The sequence below is a fragment of the Gigantopelta aegis genome, chromosome 2 (assembly GCF_016097555.1).
Source record: "Gigantopelta aegis isolate Gae_Host chromosome 2, Gae_host_genome, whole genome shotgun sequence".
Lineage (NCBI taxonomy): Eukaryota > Metazoa > Mollusca > Gastropoda > Neomphalida > Peltospiridae > Gigantopelta > Gigantopelta aegis.
Genome location: NC_054700.1, coordinates 4,660,741 through 4,677,057, shown reverse-complemented (window position 1 = coordinate 4,677,057; position 16,317 = coordinate 4,660,741). Strand labels below are relative to the sequence as shown.

The 16,317-nt window shown below is 42.6% G+C and overlaps 1 protein-coding gene across 3 annotated transcripts in view; it reads left to right on the top strand.

Moving 5' to 3' along the window:
* LOC121380167 (leucine-rich repeat serine/threonine-protein kinase 1-like) overlaps positions 1–16,216 on the top strand; it is an 84,419-nt gene extending 68,203 nt beyond the window's left edge. For all 3 annotated transcript variants that reach the window (XM_041508978.1, XM_041508986.1, XM_041508969.1), the window contains exons 21-28: positions 368–876; positions 2,796–3,050; positions 5,877–6,101; positions 7,659–7,787; positions 10,788–10,991; positions 12,498–12,677; positions 14,722–14,826; positions 15,326–16,216. In XM_041508978.1, the coding sequence (XP_041364912.1) occupies positions 368–876; positions 2,796–3,050; positions 5,877–6,101; positions 7,659–7,787; positions 10,788–10,991; positions 12,498–12,677; positions 14,722–14,826; positions 15,326–16,075 (2,357 nt within the window). In that variant the 3' untranslated portion in view covers positions 16,076–16,216. The remainder of the gene's footprint in view (positions 1–367; positions 877–2,795; positions 3,051–5,876; positions 6,102–7,658; positions 7,788–10,787; positions 10,992–12,497; positions 12,678–14,721; positions 14,827–15,325) is intronic.
* The last annotated feature ends 101 nt before the right edge of the window (positions 16,217–16,317 follow it).

The window sequence follows — 16,317 nt, the reverse complement described above, 5'->3', positions numbered from 1 at the left end:
TGAGGTGTCGTTATTCACACATTCCTTTCCTTTCCCCACTCGACCAAGTGTCAAAATAACCACACGTTGGACTCCCAATGTGCTGAGGTGTCGTTATTCACACATTCCTTTCCTTTCCCCACTCGACCAAGTGTCAAAATAACCACACGTTGGACTCCCAATGTGCTGAGGTGTCGTTATTCACACATTCCTTTCCTTTCCCCACTCGACCAAGTGTCAAAATAACCACATGTTGGACTCCCAATGTGCTGAGGAGTCGTTATTCACACATTCCTTTCCTTTCCCCACTCGACCAAGTGTCAAAATAACCACATGTTGGACTCCAATGTGCTGAGGAGTCGTTATTCACACATTCCTATCGTTTCAGGTTTTCAAGACTTCATCATGGAAATGCCGGCCATCTACGCAGTGTGCCCAGACTGCTTTGACCACATCAAGGATGATGCTGATGCGGTGGTAGCTGTTGACCACTTCCACGTGTGGAAGTGTGCAGCCGCCGTCTTCTCCAAATCGGACATCGTCTGTCCACGATCTCACAACGTCCAGCTGTCACGCCTTGTCCCGGAGATGCTCTTCGGGGAACTCCCGAAAAAGTTTATCCTTGACCCGACAAAGCTGGAGTTTGAGGAGCAGCTGGGAGCGGGGGCGGGAGGCTTGGTCTACCGGGGGAGGTACGACGGGAACGTGGTGGCCTTGAAGGTGTTCCACATGGCCCGTGACATGCTGCCCCTGCTGGTCAGTACAGACAGCGGGTCTGGGACGTGGTCGTCCACTCAGGTGACTGATGACTTGGTGTATGACAACTGTGAGTTCCATGGACAAATGCCCAACAATCCGTTCCATTCGAAAGATGCAGTGGAAACAAAAGAGCGCAAGGTATTTATTTGCTTGGTAGTCGTTTAACATTACAAACCACCTCGGTGGATCCATTCAACTGATTGGTGTTTTTTCTCATTCCAACCATTGCACCACAACTGGACACAGGGACAAAGGCCGTACCTGGTATGTGCTTTCCTGTCTGTGGGAAAGTGCATATTAAAGATCCCTTGCTGCATTAGGAAAAATGTAGCGGGTTTCCTATGATGACTACAAGTCAGATTTACCAAATGTTTGACATCCAATAGCTGATGATTAATTGATCAATGTGCTCTAGTGGTGTCATTAAACAAAACAAATTTGTAACTTTTAACTTTACTTAACTTTATTTTTGGGCACTCGTGTATGGTATTTAATTTGATAGTAAAATTGATTTACATACACTTGTGGTGTATTGTATTTAATTTCATAGTAAAATTGATTTACATACACTTGTGGCATGTTGTATTTAATTTCATATTAAAATTGATTTACATACACTCGCGGCATGTTGTATTTAATTTCATATTAAAATTGATTTACATACACTCGCGGCATGTTGTATTTAATTTCATATTAAATTGATTTACATACACTCGCGGCATGTATTTAATTTCATATTAAAATTGATTTACATACACTCGCGGCATGTTGTATTTAATTTCATATTAAAATTGATTTACATACACTCGCAGCATGTTGTATTTAATTTCATATTAAAATTGATTTACATACACTCGCGGCATGTTGTATTTAATTTTGACTACATGTATGTTACAGGATCAGGTTTTTTCTCCATCCCAGCCAATACCTCTACAACTGGTATATCAAAGGCCATATTACAAACTGTCCTGTTTATGTACAAACATTCATTTACGTTTTCTTTTATCTTACTGCCCTCTTTCTTTTCTTTCCTGTAAATTACATCTCATTTCCTCCTATCTTTCAACTTCAATTATTGTCCACCTCCACATCCCAGTCCTTGTCTCTCCAATCATGACATGCTTGTCTCTTGTGGCTGTCTGTGCCACATACCTGCCATTTCCCATCAGCTTTAGTTGTAGGCTTAGTCTGACCACTTGAGAGTGTTCAATAGTTACTACTGGCATCGTTGAGAGGCACTTATATAGAGATTATTACATGAGCTTGTGTGTCATATTAATTTTATGAAACGAGTGTTAGGATTCTTGTTCTAGCGAGGGTAATACATGAATCCTGACACGAGTTTTGTAAAATCAGTACGATTCACACGTGAATGTAATAATATTTTTATTATCCACATTATTCATAATATTTTTTTTTATGAACAAGGACTGTGTCAAAATGTTTTAAATGTAACTAGAAGGAGACAACAAAATGACGTCATTTTTGTAAGTGATTACACAGAGCTAAGACAGGAGACACTGCATTACATTATGACATTGATTCCCAAAATGACGTTATTCGTTGTGCACATGTGTGTCATACTGGTTATATTTCCCTAAATATCTTGAATAATAAACCCACCTATTATACTTCCCCACTACTGACAGTTGGTAGTTAGTGTCATGGGTCTGACCAGAAATTGGGGATGAGGATGAGGATGCCAGGTGGGTACATAGAATTACACACCCATGGAGAAGTGGAGATAGGTAGGTTATGGTGTGGACAGTTCAGAAGACAGAGTCGGAGAAAACTTGCAAAACAGGTCGAAACAGATTAAAATCGAGGGAGAAATTGAAAAGTTTGTTTAAATTAAGATAATGAGAATGATCGGCAGAGGGTGAAAGATGTACAGAAATGTGAGCCAGTTTTTACAATATTTGAACCACTGTCGTCAGCTTGATTGTCCAGAAGCTTATCCATTAGACCACGGAGCTCAGTGTACACAATGTACAGTTGTCATGTGAGGTATGTTGTCTTTATAGTGAATTTGAACCACTGTCTTTTCCTTTTTTCAGGCGTACCGAGCGTTCACGGAATTCCGCCGTGAGATCAGCGTGATGAGCAAGTTGCGACACCCGTGCATCATCAGCTTCCTGGGGATCTCGATCGTCAACAATCTGGTGCTCACCATGGAGATGGCCATGCAGGGCAGTCTCCGGGCGGTGCTCAACAAGATGGCGGAGAATCAGGACTTCAACAAGTACCGCGACCGAGAGAAAGTCTTTAGGCCCGTTTTGGGCAAGGAAATCACCTATAAGATTATCTACCAGGTACGTACGTCTCTTCCTGTTTCAGTAATAGTGATGTACCGCGACCGAGAGAAAGTCTTGAGGCCTGTCCACCTATAAGGGTACGTAAGTAATAGATGTACCGCGACAGAGAGAAAGTCTTCAGGCCCATTTTGGGCAAGGAAATCACCTATAAGATTATCTACCAGGTACGTACGTCTCTTCCTGTTTCAGTAATAGTGATGTACCGCGACAGAGAGAAAGTCTTCAGGCCTGTCCTGGGCAAGGAAATCACCTATAAGATTATCTACCAGGTACGTACGTCTCTTCCTGTTTCAGTAATAGTGATGTACCGCGACAGAGAGAAAGTCTTCAGGCCTGTCCTGGGCAAGGAAATCACCTATAAGATTATCTACCAGGTACGTACGTCTCTTCCTGTTTCAGTAATAGTGATGTACCGCGACCGAGAGAAAGTCTTGAGGCCTGTCCTGGGCAAGGAAATCACCTATAAGATTATCTACCAGGTACGTACGTCTCTTCCTGTTTCAGTAATAGTGATGTACCGCGACAGAGAGAAAGTCTTCAGGCCTGTCCTGGGCAAGGAAATCACCTATAAGATTATCTACCAGGTACGTACGTCTCTTCCTGTTTCAGTAATAGTGATGTACCGCGACAGAGAGAAAGTCTTCAGGCCTGTCCTGGGCAAGGAAATCACCTATAAGATTATCTACCAGGTACGTACGTCTCTTCCTGTTTCAGTAATAGTGATGTACCGCGACAGAGAGAAAGTCTTCAGGCCTGTCCTGGGCAAGGAAATCACCTATAAGATTATCTACCAGGTACGTACGTCTCTTCCTGTTTCAGTAATAGTGATGTACCGCGACGTACGTCTCTTCCTGTTTCAGTAATAGTGATGTACCGCGACAGAGAGAAAGTCTTCAGGCCTGTCCTGGGCAAGGAAATCACCTATAAGATTATCTACCAGGTACGTACATCTCTCTGTACAGATGTGTGTGTGTCTGTGCGTGTGTGTCTGTGTGTGTGTGTGTCTGTGTGTGTGTGTGTCGGTGTATGTGTCTGTGTGTGTGTGTGTCTGTGTCTGTGCGTGCGTGTGTGTGTGTGTGTATCTGTGTGTGTGTGTGTGTGTGTGTGTGTGTGTGTGTGTGTGTCTGTATCTGTGTGTGTGTGTGTCTGTGTGTGTGTGTGTCTGTGTCTGTGTGTGTGTGTGTGTGTATGTCTGTCTGTGTGTGTGTGTCTGTCTGTGTGTGAGTGTGTGTGTGTGAGTGTGTGTGTGTGAGTGTGAGTGTGTGTGTGTGTGTCTGTGTCTGTGTGTATGTCTGTATGTGTCTGTGTGTGTGAGTGTGTGTGTGTGTCTGTGTATGTCTGTACGTGTCTGTGTGTGTGTGTGTGTCTGTATGTGTCTGTCTGTGTGTGTGTGAGTGTGTGAGTGTGAGTGTGTGAGTGTGAGTGTGTGTGTGTGTGTCTGTGTCTGTGTGTGTGTCTGTCTGTGTGTGTGTGTGTGTGTGAGTGTGTGAGTGTGAGTGTGAGTGTGAGTGTGAGTGTGAGTGTGTGAGTGTGAGTGTGAGTGTGTGAGTGTGAGTGTGTGTGTGTGTGTGCAGGGCGAGCCAAGATTTTAGGAGGGTCGTGTTCACCAGAAAATACATTTTAAAGGGACAGACCCTAGTTCAACCCGTTGAACATTAACACTAAGTTTAGTTAATCTACAAACCTGTGACACATTTGGATAAACTTACAGTTGAGTGAAACATGAGTCTGTGACTTTGAAATTGTGAAATACCTTCTAAAAATAGACTAAAACTCGACTTCATAACTCGGAAATGCATTTTGTGGTATTAAAAACACCAGGATGACTAAAAACAGTTCGAATGTACATAAATTGATAATCTAAACCATAAAATCTAACTACGGTATGATTTCAGTTATAACAATTTGGCTATAATAGTAAAAAATATGCCTTAGTGTTTAAAAACTAGGGTCTGTCCCTTAAAAAAAAAAAAATTCTGTTGGAGTGAAGGAGTGTTTGAACATGCATCTGTGAAGGGGTGTTTGAACATGCATCTGTGAAGGGGTGTTTGAACATGCATCTGTGAAGGGGTGTTTGAACATGCATCTGTGAAGGGGTGTTTGAACATGCATCTGTGAAGGGGTGTTTGAACATGCATCTGCTTTGTCAAATCGAATTCTTACTTCTTTTTATTAAATTCCAACTAATTATTACCATCATACTTTGATGAAGTCTCTAGATGATTATTAAAAAACTCTTATCGGAGAATTAGTCCACTGAGGGGTTTCAATCCTACAATGCAAGCACCTCAGTCAAGTGCTCTACCGATTCAGCCAGATCCCACCAACACAAGCGCTTGTATTTAAAACACTTTAAAATTTTAGACTAAAATATTTTGCAAAGATTCCAGAATTTTAAGTACATATTGTATTCATAAGGGCGAGAGTTTAAAAATACCTTGTTTCTAGCCTAGACTTAATGCTAAATTATAGCCCAGTGGTAAAGGGCTCGCTTGATGCGCGGTCGGTTTGGGATCAGTCTCCATCGGTGGGCCCATTGTGCTATTTTTCACTCCAGCCAGTGCACCACAACTGGTACATCAAAGGCTGTGGTATGTGCTATCCTGTCTATGTGATGGTGCATATAAAAGATCCCTTGCTGCTAATCGAAAAGAGTAGCCCATGAAGCAGGTTTCCTCCTTCAATATTTGTGTGATCCTTAACCATATGTCCGACACCATATAACCGTAAATAAAATGTGTTGAGTTAAATAAAACATTTGTTTCTTTTTTCTTCTTTTTTAATGTTAAATTATTATTATTTTTTTTTATATATAAATCCCAGATTGCCAAAGGGTTACAGTACCTGCATGACCACAGCGTGATTTACCGCGACCTCAAGTCGGACAACATCCTGGTGTGTTCGCTGGACGTAGGCGACGTCGTCAATGCCAAACTAACGGACTACGGAATATCGAAGTTCTCGACCACGCAGGGCCTCGTTGGCTTCAAGGGAACCATGGGATACATGGCTCCAGAGATCATGTGCAACTACACATACAACGAAAAGGTTTGCAGGCTTCGAAACTTGCCAAAAAATAATAATGCATGTTGGCAACTTTTGGTAAGCGAACCACGAGCAAGATTTTAATGTGGAATACAAATATTAATAGAGGATCATATGTTATAGCTCTAAAGAAGACTAACGCTGTTATTTTTTAATATTTAAGTTGTCCAAACAGGACATTGGTTGCATTTGGCGAGCTGGCCACAGGCCTTTTCAAGCCCTGGTTTGAGCAACAAAATCTTGTCTATAAATAGCAATTAGGTTCGACAAATCCACTAGCCCAAGGTCCTGGCTAGTGAATGTTTGGTCTGGGTTGGTGGAAATTATCACCTGTATTATTTTAATGCATAGGGCACTAGCCCAAGCTTCTGTGAGAACTGGTGACTTACTAATTTTTTAATTTTTCATTTCATTTCAACTTATTTTTATGCTTATATCCAATTAAGGTTCAAGCATGCTGTCCTGGGCACACACCTTAGTGTATAAAAACTAGGATCTGTCGCTTTAATGAATCACCTTGTTTCGGGTTGAGTGAAATCATGTTTCAGTGTATAAAAACTAGGATCTGTCTCTTTAATGAATCACCTTGTTTCAGGCTGAGTTAAATCATGTTGTAGTGTATAAAAAACTAGGATCCGTCGCTTTAATGAATGACCTTGTTTCAGGTTGAGTGAAAATATGTTGTAGTGTATAAAAGCTCGGGTCCGTCGCTTTAATGAATGACCTTGTTTCAGGCTGAGTGAAATCATGTTGTAGTGTATAAAAACTAGGGTCCATCACTTTAATGAATGACCTTGTTTCAGGTTGAGTGAAAATATGTTCTAGTGTATAAAAACTAGGGTCCATCACTTTAATGAATCACCTTGTTTCAGGCTGAGTGAAATCATGTTGTAGTGTATAAAAACTAGAGTCCGTCGCTTTAATGAATCACCTTGTTTCAGGCTGAGTGAAATCATGTTGTAGCATATAAAAACTAGGGTCCGTCGCTTTAATGAATGACCTTGTTTCAGGTTGAGTGAAATCATGTTGTGTATAAAAACTAGGATCCGTCGCTTTAATTAATCGTCTTGTTTCAAGCTGAGTGAAATCATGTTGTAGTGTATAAAAACTAGGATCCGTCGCTTTAATGAATGACCTTGTTTCAGGTTGAGTGAAAATATGTTGTAGTGTATAAAAACTAGGGTCCGTCACTTTAATTAATCATCTTGTTTCAGGCTGAGTGAAATCATGTTGTAAGTGTATAAAAACTAGGGTCCGTCACTTTAATGAATCACCTTGTTTCAGGCTGAGTGAAATCATGTTGTAGTGTATTAAAACTAGGATCTGTCACTTTAATGAATCACCTTGTTTCAGGCTGAGTGAAATCATGTTGTAGTGTATAAAAACTAGGGTCCATCACTTTAATGAATCACCTTGTTTCAGGCTGAGTGAAATCATGTTGTAGTGTATAAAAACTAGGATCCGTCGCTTTAATGAATGACCTTGTTTCAGGTTGAGTGAAAATATGTTGTAGTGTATAAAAACTAGGGTCCGTCGCTTTAATGAATCATCTTGTTTCAGGTTGACATATTTTCTTTCTCCATGGTGATGAGTGAAATCATCACCGGCCATCTGCCGTATGAAAAGTGTACGAACCTTGGTCAGCTGCATCAGGCAATCATAAAGGAGAGGCAACGTCCATCAGTCCAGGTAAGAGTTTTAGCCCACTACCTGTCTGACTGTGGGGCGGGTCATGTCTGGTGTAAGAGTTTTAGCCCACTATCTGTCTGACTGTGGGGCGGGTCATAGTCTGGTGTAAGAGTTTTAGCCCACTATCTGTCTGACTGTGGGGCGGGTCATGTCTGGTGTAAGAGTTTTAGCCCACTATCTGTCTGACTGTGGGGCGGGTCATGTCTGGTGTAAGAGTTTTAGCCCACTATCTGTCTGACTGTGGGGCGGGTCATAGTCTGGTGTAAGAGTTTTAGCCCACTATCTGTCTGACTGTGGGGCGGGTCATAGTCTGGTGTAAGAGTTTTAGCCCACTATCTGTCTGACTGTGGGGCGGGTCATGTCTGGTGTAAGAGTTTTAGCCCACTATCTGTCTGACTGTGGGGCGGGTCATAGTCTGGTGTAAGAGTTTTAGCCCACTATCTGTCTGACTGTGGGGCGGGTCATGTCTGGTGTAAGAGTTTTAGCCCACTATCTGTCTGACTGTGGGGCGGGTCATGTCTGGTGTAAGAGTTTTAGCCCACTATCTGTCTGACTGTGGGGCGGGTCATAGTCTGGTGTAAGAGTTTTAGCCCACTACCTGTCTGACTGTGGGGCGGGTCATGTCTGGTGTAATAGTTTTAGCCCACTATCTGTCTGACTGTGGGGCGGGTCATAGTCTGGTGTAAGAGTTTTAGCCCACTATCTGTCTGACTGTGGGGCGGGTCATAGTCTGGTGTAAGAGTTTTAGCCCACTATCTGTCTGACTGTGGGGCGGGTCATGTCTGGTGTAAGAGTTTTAGCCCACTATCTGTGGGGCGGGTCATGTCTGGTGTAAGAGTTTTAGCCCACTACCTGTCTGACTGTGGGGCGGGTCATGTCTGGTGTAAGAGTTTTAGCCCACTACCTGTCTGACTGTGGGGCGGGTCATGTCTGGTGTAAGAGTTTTAGCCCACTACCTGTCTGACTGTGGGGCGGGTCATGTCTGGTGTAAGAGTTTTAGCCCACTACCTGTCTGACTGTGGGGCGGGTCATGTCTGGTGTAAGAGTTTTAGCCCACTATCTGTCTGACTGTGGGGCGGGTCATAGTCTGGTGTAAGAGTTTTAGCCCACTATCTGTCTGACTGTGGGGCGGGTCATAGTCTGGTGTAAGAGTTTTAGCCCACTATCTGTCTGACTGTGGGGCGGGTCATAGTCTGGTGTAAGAGTTTTAGCCCACTATCTGTCTGACTGTGGGGCGGGTCATAGTCTGGTGTAAGAGTTTTAGCCCACTATCTGTCTGACTGTGGGGCGGGTCATAGTCTGGTGTAAGAGTTTTAGCCCACTATCTGTACCTGTCTGACTGTGGGGCGGGTCATAGTCTGGTGTAAGAGTTTTAGCCCACTATCTGTCTGACTGTGGGGCGGGTCATAGTCTGGTGTAAGAGTTTTAGCCCACTATCTGTCTGACTGTGGGGCGGGTCATAGTCTGGTGTAAGAGTTTTAGCCCACTATCTGTCTGACTGTGGGGCGGGTCATAGTCTGGTGTAAGAGTTTTAGCCCACTATCTGTCTGACTGTGGGGCGGGTCATAGTCTGGTGTAAGAGTTTTAGCCCACTATCTGTCTGACTGTGGGGCGGGTCATAATCTGGTGTAAGAGTTTTAGCCCACTATCTGTACCTGTCTGACTGTGGGGCGGGTCATAGTCTGGTGTAAGAGTTTTAGCCCACTATCTGTCTGACTGTGGGGCGGGTCATAGTCTGGTGTAAGAGTTTTAGCCCACTATCTGTCTGACTGTGGGGCGGGTCATAGTCTGGTGTAAGAGTTTTAGCCCACTATCTGTCTGACTGTGGGGCGGGTCATAGTCTGGTGTAAGAGTTTTAGCCCACTATCTGTCTGACTGTGGGGCGGGTCATAGTCTGGTGTAAGAGTTTTAGCCCACTATCTGTACCTGTCTGACTGTGGGGCGGGTCATAGTCTGGTGTAAGAGTTTTAGCCCACTATCTGTCTGACTGTGGGGCGGGTCATAGTCTGGTGTAAGAGTTTTAGCCCACTATCTGTCTGACTGTGGGGCGGGTCATAGTCTGGTGTAAGAGTTTTAGCCCACTATCTGTCTGACTGTGGGGCGGGTCATAGTCTGGTGTAAGAGTTTTAGCCCACTATCTGTCTGACTGTGGGGCGGGTCATAGTCTGGTGTAAGAGTTTTAGCCCACTATCTGTCTGACTGTGGGGCGGGTCATAGTCTGGTGTAAGAGTTTTAGCCCACTATCTGTCTGACTGTGGGGCGGGTCATGTCTGGTGTAAGAGTTTTAGCCCACTATCTGTCTGACTGTGGGGCGGGTCATAGTCTGGTGTAAGAGTTTTAGCCCACTATCTGTCTGACTGGGGCGGGTCATGTCTGGTGTAAGAGTTTTAGCCCACTATCTGTACCTGTCTGACTGTGGGGCGGGTCATAGTCTGGTGTAAGAGTTTTAGCCCACTACCTGTCTGACTGTGGGGCGGGTCATAGTCTGGTGTAAGAGTTTTAGCCCACTACCTGTCTGACTGTGGGGCGGGTCATAGTCTGGTGTAAGAGTTTTAGCCCACTACCTGTCTGACTGTGGGGCGGGTCATAGTCTGGTGTAAGAGTTTTAGCCCACTATCTGTACCTGTCTGACTGTGGGGCGGGTCATAGTCTGGTGTAAGAGTTTTAGCCCACTACCTGTACCTGTCTGACTGTGGGGCGGGTCATAGTCTGGTGTAAGAGTTTTAGCCCACTATCTGTACCTGTCTAACTGTGGGGCGTGTCGTAGTCTAGTGTAAGAGCATTTGCCTGATGTGCAGTCGGTCTGGGATCGATCCCCGTTGGTGGGCCTATTAGGCTATTTCTCATTCAAGCCAGTGCACCACGACTGGTATATCAAAGGCTGTGGTATGTGCTATCCTGTCTGTGGGATGGTGCATATCAAAGATCCCGTGCTACTAATGGCAGTACTCTCGGAATGCTTGTTTTGACTAGACAGTTTGAGATTTTCTGTTTGTTCAGGATTACAACATCGTGTCTCACTTCCCGTACTTGGAGCACCTGATGTCGAGATGCTGGAGCCACGAAGCCAGCTCACGGCCGTCTGCCGAAACAATCGCCAATTGTATGCATGAGGTCTCCTTTCTGTGTCAGCATGAAGTCATTCGACCAGCTAACAACCAGAAACACTTTGGAGAGATCACCTGCATGGCATCAGCATCAGAGGTCTGTGTATGCCATTTTCATTTGTTTTCATTTTAAACTTATTTTCGTGCTTATATCCAATTAAGGTTCAATCATGCTGTCCTAGGCACACACCTCAGCTATCTGAGCTGTCTGTCCAGGATAGAGGGGTTAGTTGTTAGTGGTTAGTGAGAAAGAAGAGGGTCTAGTGGTCTTAAATCTACCTACTCATTGAGTCGTTAAAACTCGCTCTGGGTGGGAGCCAGTACCGGGCTACGAACCCTGTACCTACCAACCTTATGTGCGATGGCTTAACCCACACCACCACCGAGGCTGGTTGCCATTTTCAGGCTCAGCTGCAGGAAATATTTTGTCTGGGTGGGGAGACTAATGGGAATAGAGTACAAAAATCAACGTGTCAAAATAGCATCCCAATGGAAACAAATTTATATGGTAGAAAGAGGAACGTGAATGTTTTTAGGCGATTCCCCTCTCCCCCCCCCCCCTCCACCTTGGATCCGCTTTTTGTTTGTAAGTTTATGGTAAGAAATAAGGGATTACACCAACACTAAGAGAACAGACTGCAACCAAAAGCTTTATCCATAGTGTCATGAAGTTAACCTTGTTACTGATGTTCAAACTCACAGTACTGGCATTCAATCCTGAGCAACATCTTTGTACTTTAGTAATGATTCTTCAACCTCTGCAATTACGAAAATGTCCATGGCAAAAAAACATGCCATTGCCATATTCTTAGAATTTCGAACTAAACTTGCAAAAGATTTTGCACATATAATAAATATGTATGGTGACAGAAGGTCACCTTGTATACAACCTCTTTCCAATTGGAAAGATTCTGAGTAAAATCCATTCTGAAATGCATATAGCTGAGGATTATTGATTTTTTTTTAAATCAAATTCTTAATAGATACTTTAAAATTAAATAATATTTTGTTCAGTGCTTTTTTCTTTTTTTAAAAATAAATTACCATGAAATAGAATCAAATGCTTTTTCAAAGTCGACTATTAATAATCCAGGTATATTGTGTACTTCTGTATAATGCAATATTTTCTAATATTCTCTCCAATACATCTGCCCTTGATAAAACCGATCTGATCTTTATATATGTTTCTTTCAAGATCATGCTCTTATTAACAGTTTTTGTTTATAAACACTTGCAGACATTTCAACAGCACACTACGTCTCTTAATGTTGGGGCGGGATGTAGCCCAGTGGTCACTTTGAGATCAATCCCCGTCGGTGGGCCCATTAGACTGTTTCTCGTTCCAGCCAGTGCACCACGACTAGTATATCAAAGGCCGTGGTATGTACTACCTGTCTATGGGATGGTGCATATAAAAGATCCCTTTCTACTAATGGAAAAATGCAACGGGTTTCCTCTCTAAAACTATATGTAAAAATTACCAAATGTTTGACATGCATCCAATAGCCGCTGATTAATAACTCAGTGTGCTCAAGTGGTGTTGTTAAAGAAAACAAACTTCTGTTTTTTTATAACTCTTGATGTTATTTCTTTCTTCACACAGAGTTCGTCAACAAAAAAGAATTTCCTCTGGTTTTGGGAGAACAACCGTGAGAAAGCTCAACGCATGTATTCCATATTTGACCTGGAGACGTCGCGTTTCCACGTGTTCCAGAACCTGTGTCAGGGAAGTGAGGTGACATGCATGGCGAAGGTTGGCCGCGATATGTGGATAGGAACTATGGTAATTAGGGCTTCAAAACAGTTTTCTTTTCTTCCTTTGAGGTTTAAGAATACTGTTTGAGGTACATATGTGAGTTATTTGGGCTCTTGTTAATAAGTTTCAAGAACACTGAGGTATGGCAAAGGTTGGACACGATATGTGGAAAGGAACAAAGGGTAATTAGGGCTTCGAAACAGTTTTGTGTTCTTCCTTTGTCCAGTTATGGGGCGGAATTTAGCTCACTTAGTGAAGTGCTCGCCTGAGGTGCTTGCATCGCAGGATCGAATCACCTCAGTGGATCCAATCAGCTGATTGTGTTTTTTCTTGTTCCAACCAGTACACCACAACTGGTCAAAGGCTGTTGTATGTGCTTTCCTGTCTGTGGGAAGGTGTATATGAAAGATATGTAGCAAGTTTCTTCTGATGACTACGAGTCAGAATTACCAAATGTTTAACATCTACTAGGTGATAATTAATAAATCAATGTGCTTTAGTGGTTTTGTTAAACAAAATAAACTGTAACTTTTTTGTCCAGATAAGGTTTAAGAAGACTGAGGTACATACGTAAGTTCTTTGGGCTGTCTTATTAAGGTTCAAGAAAAGTAACTAAGGTACATATCTAAGTTACCTGGGCTGTAAAATTAAGATTCAAGAACACTGGCTGATGTCCATACCTGAATTATCTGGTCTGTCCAATTAAGATTTGAGAACACTGGCTGAGGTACCTATCTAAATTTAATTACCCATATGATTAAAAATATCTTGTTACACGTATACATATCAAAGTGATACGTCCCACTAGAACGCCAAGTGGGACATATCACTTCGTGACATCATCGATTAGTGCACTACAACCTTACAGGAACATCAACCAAATGAGTTGAGTGATATAAATTTAGATTGATTATGGGTGATAAATAAATTCGCTACCATTTTGTATCATGTTTATGTCCCTCGTGAAATAATTTTTCATTGCCACTCGCTAAAACTTGTGACAATTGAAAATTATTTCACAAGGGACATAAACATGATATGAAATGGAAGCTTGGAAAATGAAAGTTTGATAACACTGATGTACATACCTGTTGTACATTCCTGAGTCATCAGTTAAGGTTCAAGAACACTGATGTACATACCTGTTGTACATTCCTGAGTCATCAGTTAAGGTTCAAGAACACTGATGTACATACCTGTTGTAAATTCCTGAGTCATCAGTTAAGGTTCAAGAACACTGATGTACATACCTGTTGTAAATTCCTGAGTCATCAGTTAAGGTTCAAGAACACTGATGTACATACCTGTTGTACATTTCTGAGTCATCAGTTAAGGTTTGAGAACACTGATGTACATACCTGTTGTACATTCCCGAGTTGTCAGTTAAGGTTCAAGAACACTGATGTACATACCTGTCATACATTCTGAGTCATCAGTTAAGGTTTGAGAACACTGATGTACATACCTGTTGTACATTCCTGAGTCATCAGTTAAGGTTCAAGAACACTGATGTACATACCTGTCGTAAATTCCTGAGTCATCAGTTAAGGTTCAAGAACACTGATGTACATACCTGTTGTACATTTCTGAGTCATCAGTTAAGGTTTGAGAACACTGATGTACATACCTGTTGTACATTCCCGAGTTGTCAGTTAAGGTTCAAGAACACTGATGTACATACCTGTCATACATTCTGAGTCATCAGTTAAGGTTTGAGAACACTGATGTACATACCTGTTGTACATTCCTGAGTCATCAGTTAAGGTTCAAGAACACTGATGTACATACCTGTTGTACATTCCCGAGTCATTAGTTAAGGTTTAAGAACACTGATGTACATACCTGTTGTACATTCCCGAGTCATTAGTTAAGGTTCGAGAACACTGATGTACATACCTGTTGTACATTCCCAAGTCATCAGTTATGGTTCAAGAACACTGTCACTGATTCACACAGCTTGCACATTTCTTTTTTTGTTCATATCCCAAATGAACCTAAAAAATTATGAATAATCCTAAAAGGGACAACTATCTGTTACTTGTTTTTGACATTGTTTTTGTTTTACTTCCAGTCTTCCGAGGTTGAGATACTCTCCTGCCAGAACACTGGCGTTCCCAGGTGCATGGAGCGCTTACAACAAGAGTCTTCTCCTATAGCAATACTGCATGTGGAAAAGGTAACTACCGTCTTTTGCATGCTCTTTTCTGCAAACAGGACAGCACACAGACACACGTACATACAAACACACACACGTACACACACACACAAACACATACACACACGTACACACACACATACAGACACAAACACATACACACACAGACACACACACATGTACACGCACAAACACACACATGCACACACGTACATACGCATACACACACACACAGACACAAAATGCATACACACACACACATGTACACACACACACAAATGCATACATGCACACACACGTACACACACACACAAACACATACACACACGCACACACTCACACACACAAACACATACACACACACACACACACAAACACAATGTTCGGTATATCATTTGCAGAGCAAGTATTGGAAAATAACAGAATAATCCAGTTAATTTACTAAAGGGATTTGTTTCTGTGACCACCGAGCTACATCCGGGATATTTCTGCTGTAAAACATAATCTCTGTTTTCTTCAGGTTGGCCACACACATCAAGATGACCAAAATCTGGGACACGTTTTTCTTGGACTGAATAATGGATTGGTCGTGATATATGAACACATTCCGGAATCGTTTGGCAAAACCACAGATGTGTGGAAGCAGGTCCAGACATCGATTCTCGGCATGGGCAAACCCGTGAGATCAATGACATTCATCGACACCCGGGACGAAATTTGGGCGGTGTGTGGTCAGCAGATCTTCATCTTCTGTACTGTCGCTTTAACAATGAAGATGAAGCTGGACGTATTCTCCAACAGCAACATCGAGAAACAAGTGGGCAGAAACAGAATCATCAAGGATATAGTCGCTGCAGGAACCACCGTGTGGTGTTCGTTCAAAAACTCGTCCAAGATACTTGAGTTTGATGCTGAACTGGCTGAGGTGACTTACATACTGCATGTGAAGGGTGATGGTGTTTATTGTAAATATCTAGGAGACTGGAGGGATGAGAAGGGCCAGGAGGTTGAAGAGGAGGAGGATGAGGATGAAGAGAGTGAGGAGGAAGAGAGTTCTGAGGAGGATGAGGACCCTGAAGGACTCAATCAGACTTGGCCAATGATAAGGCACAGCAGTAGAAAAGACTCACAAGCTTCCACCAGGAACCACAGAGCCAAGTTAGACTCCAACCTGTATTTGTTACCTGCAGCACCAGCAGCAGCAGCAGCTACACAAAACATTCCAGAATATCTTGATGTTTTATCGCCAGAAGATGGAGTCAAATCCTAGAATAGCATCAAAAGGAGATGAGGTGAAAGACTGTCCAGAAAGCATTGATGATAACCTGTATGAGCCAGTGATTGTTGGGGCACAGTTGAAGAGAGATGAACAACTAAATAGAAAGACACAGTTTAAGAGAAAATTAAATACAAAGAGTAACACTGATGTTTTAGGTAATGCAGCCACTGTGAGGGAAACCAAATCTGATAGTAGTGTTCCTCCGCCCATTCCACCAAGAAGCTCTATGGCAT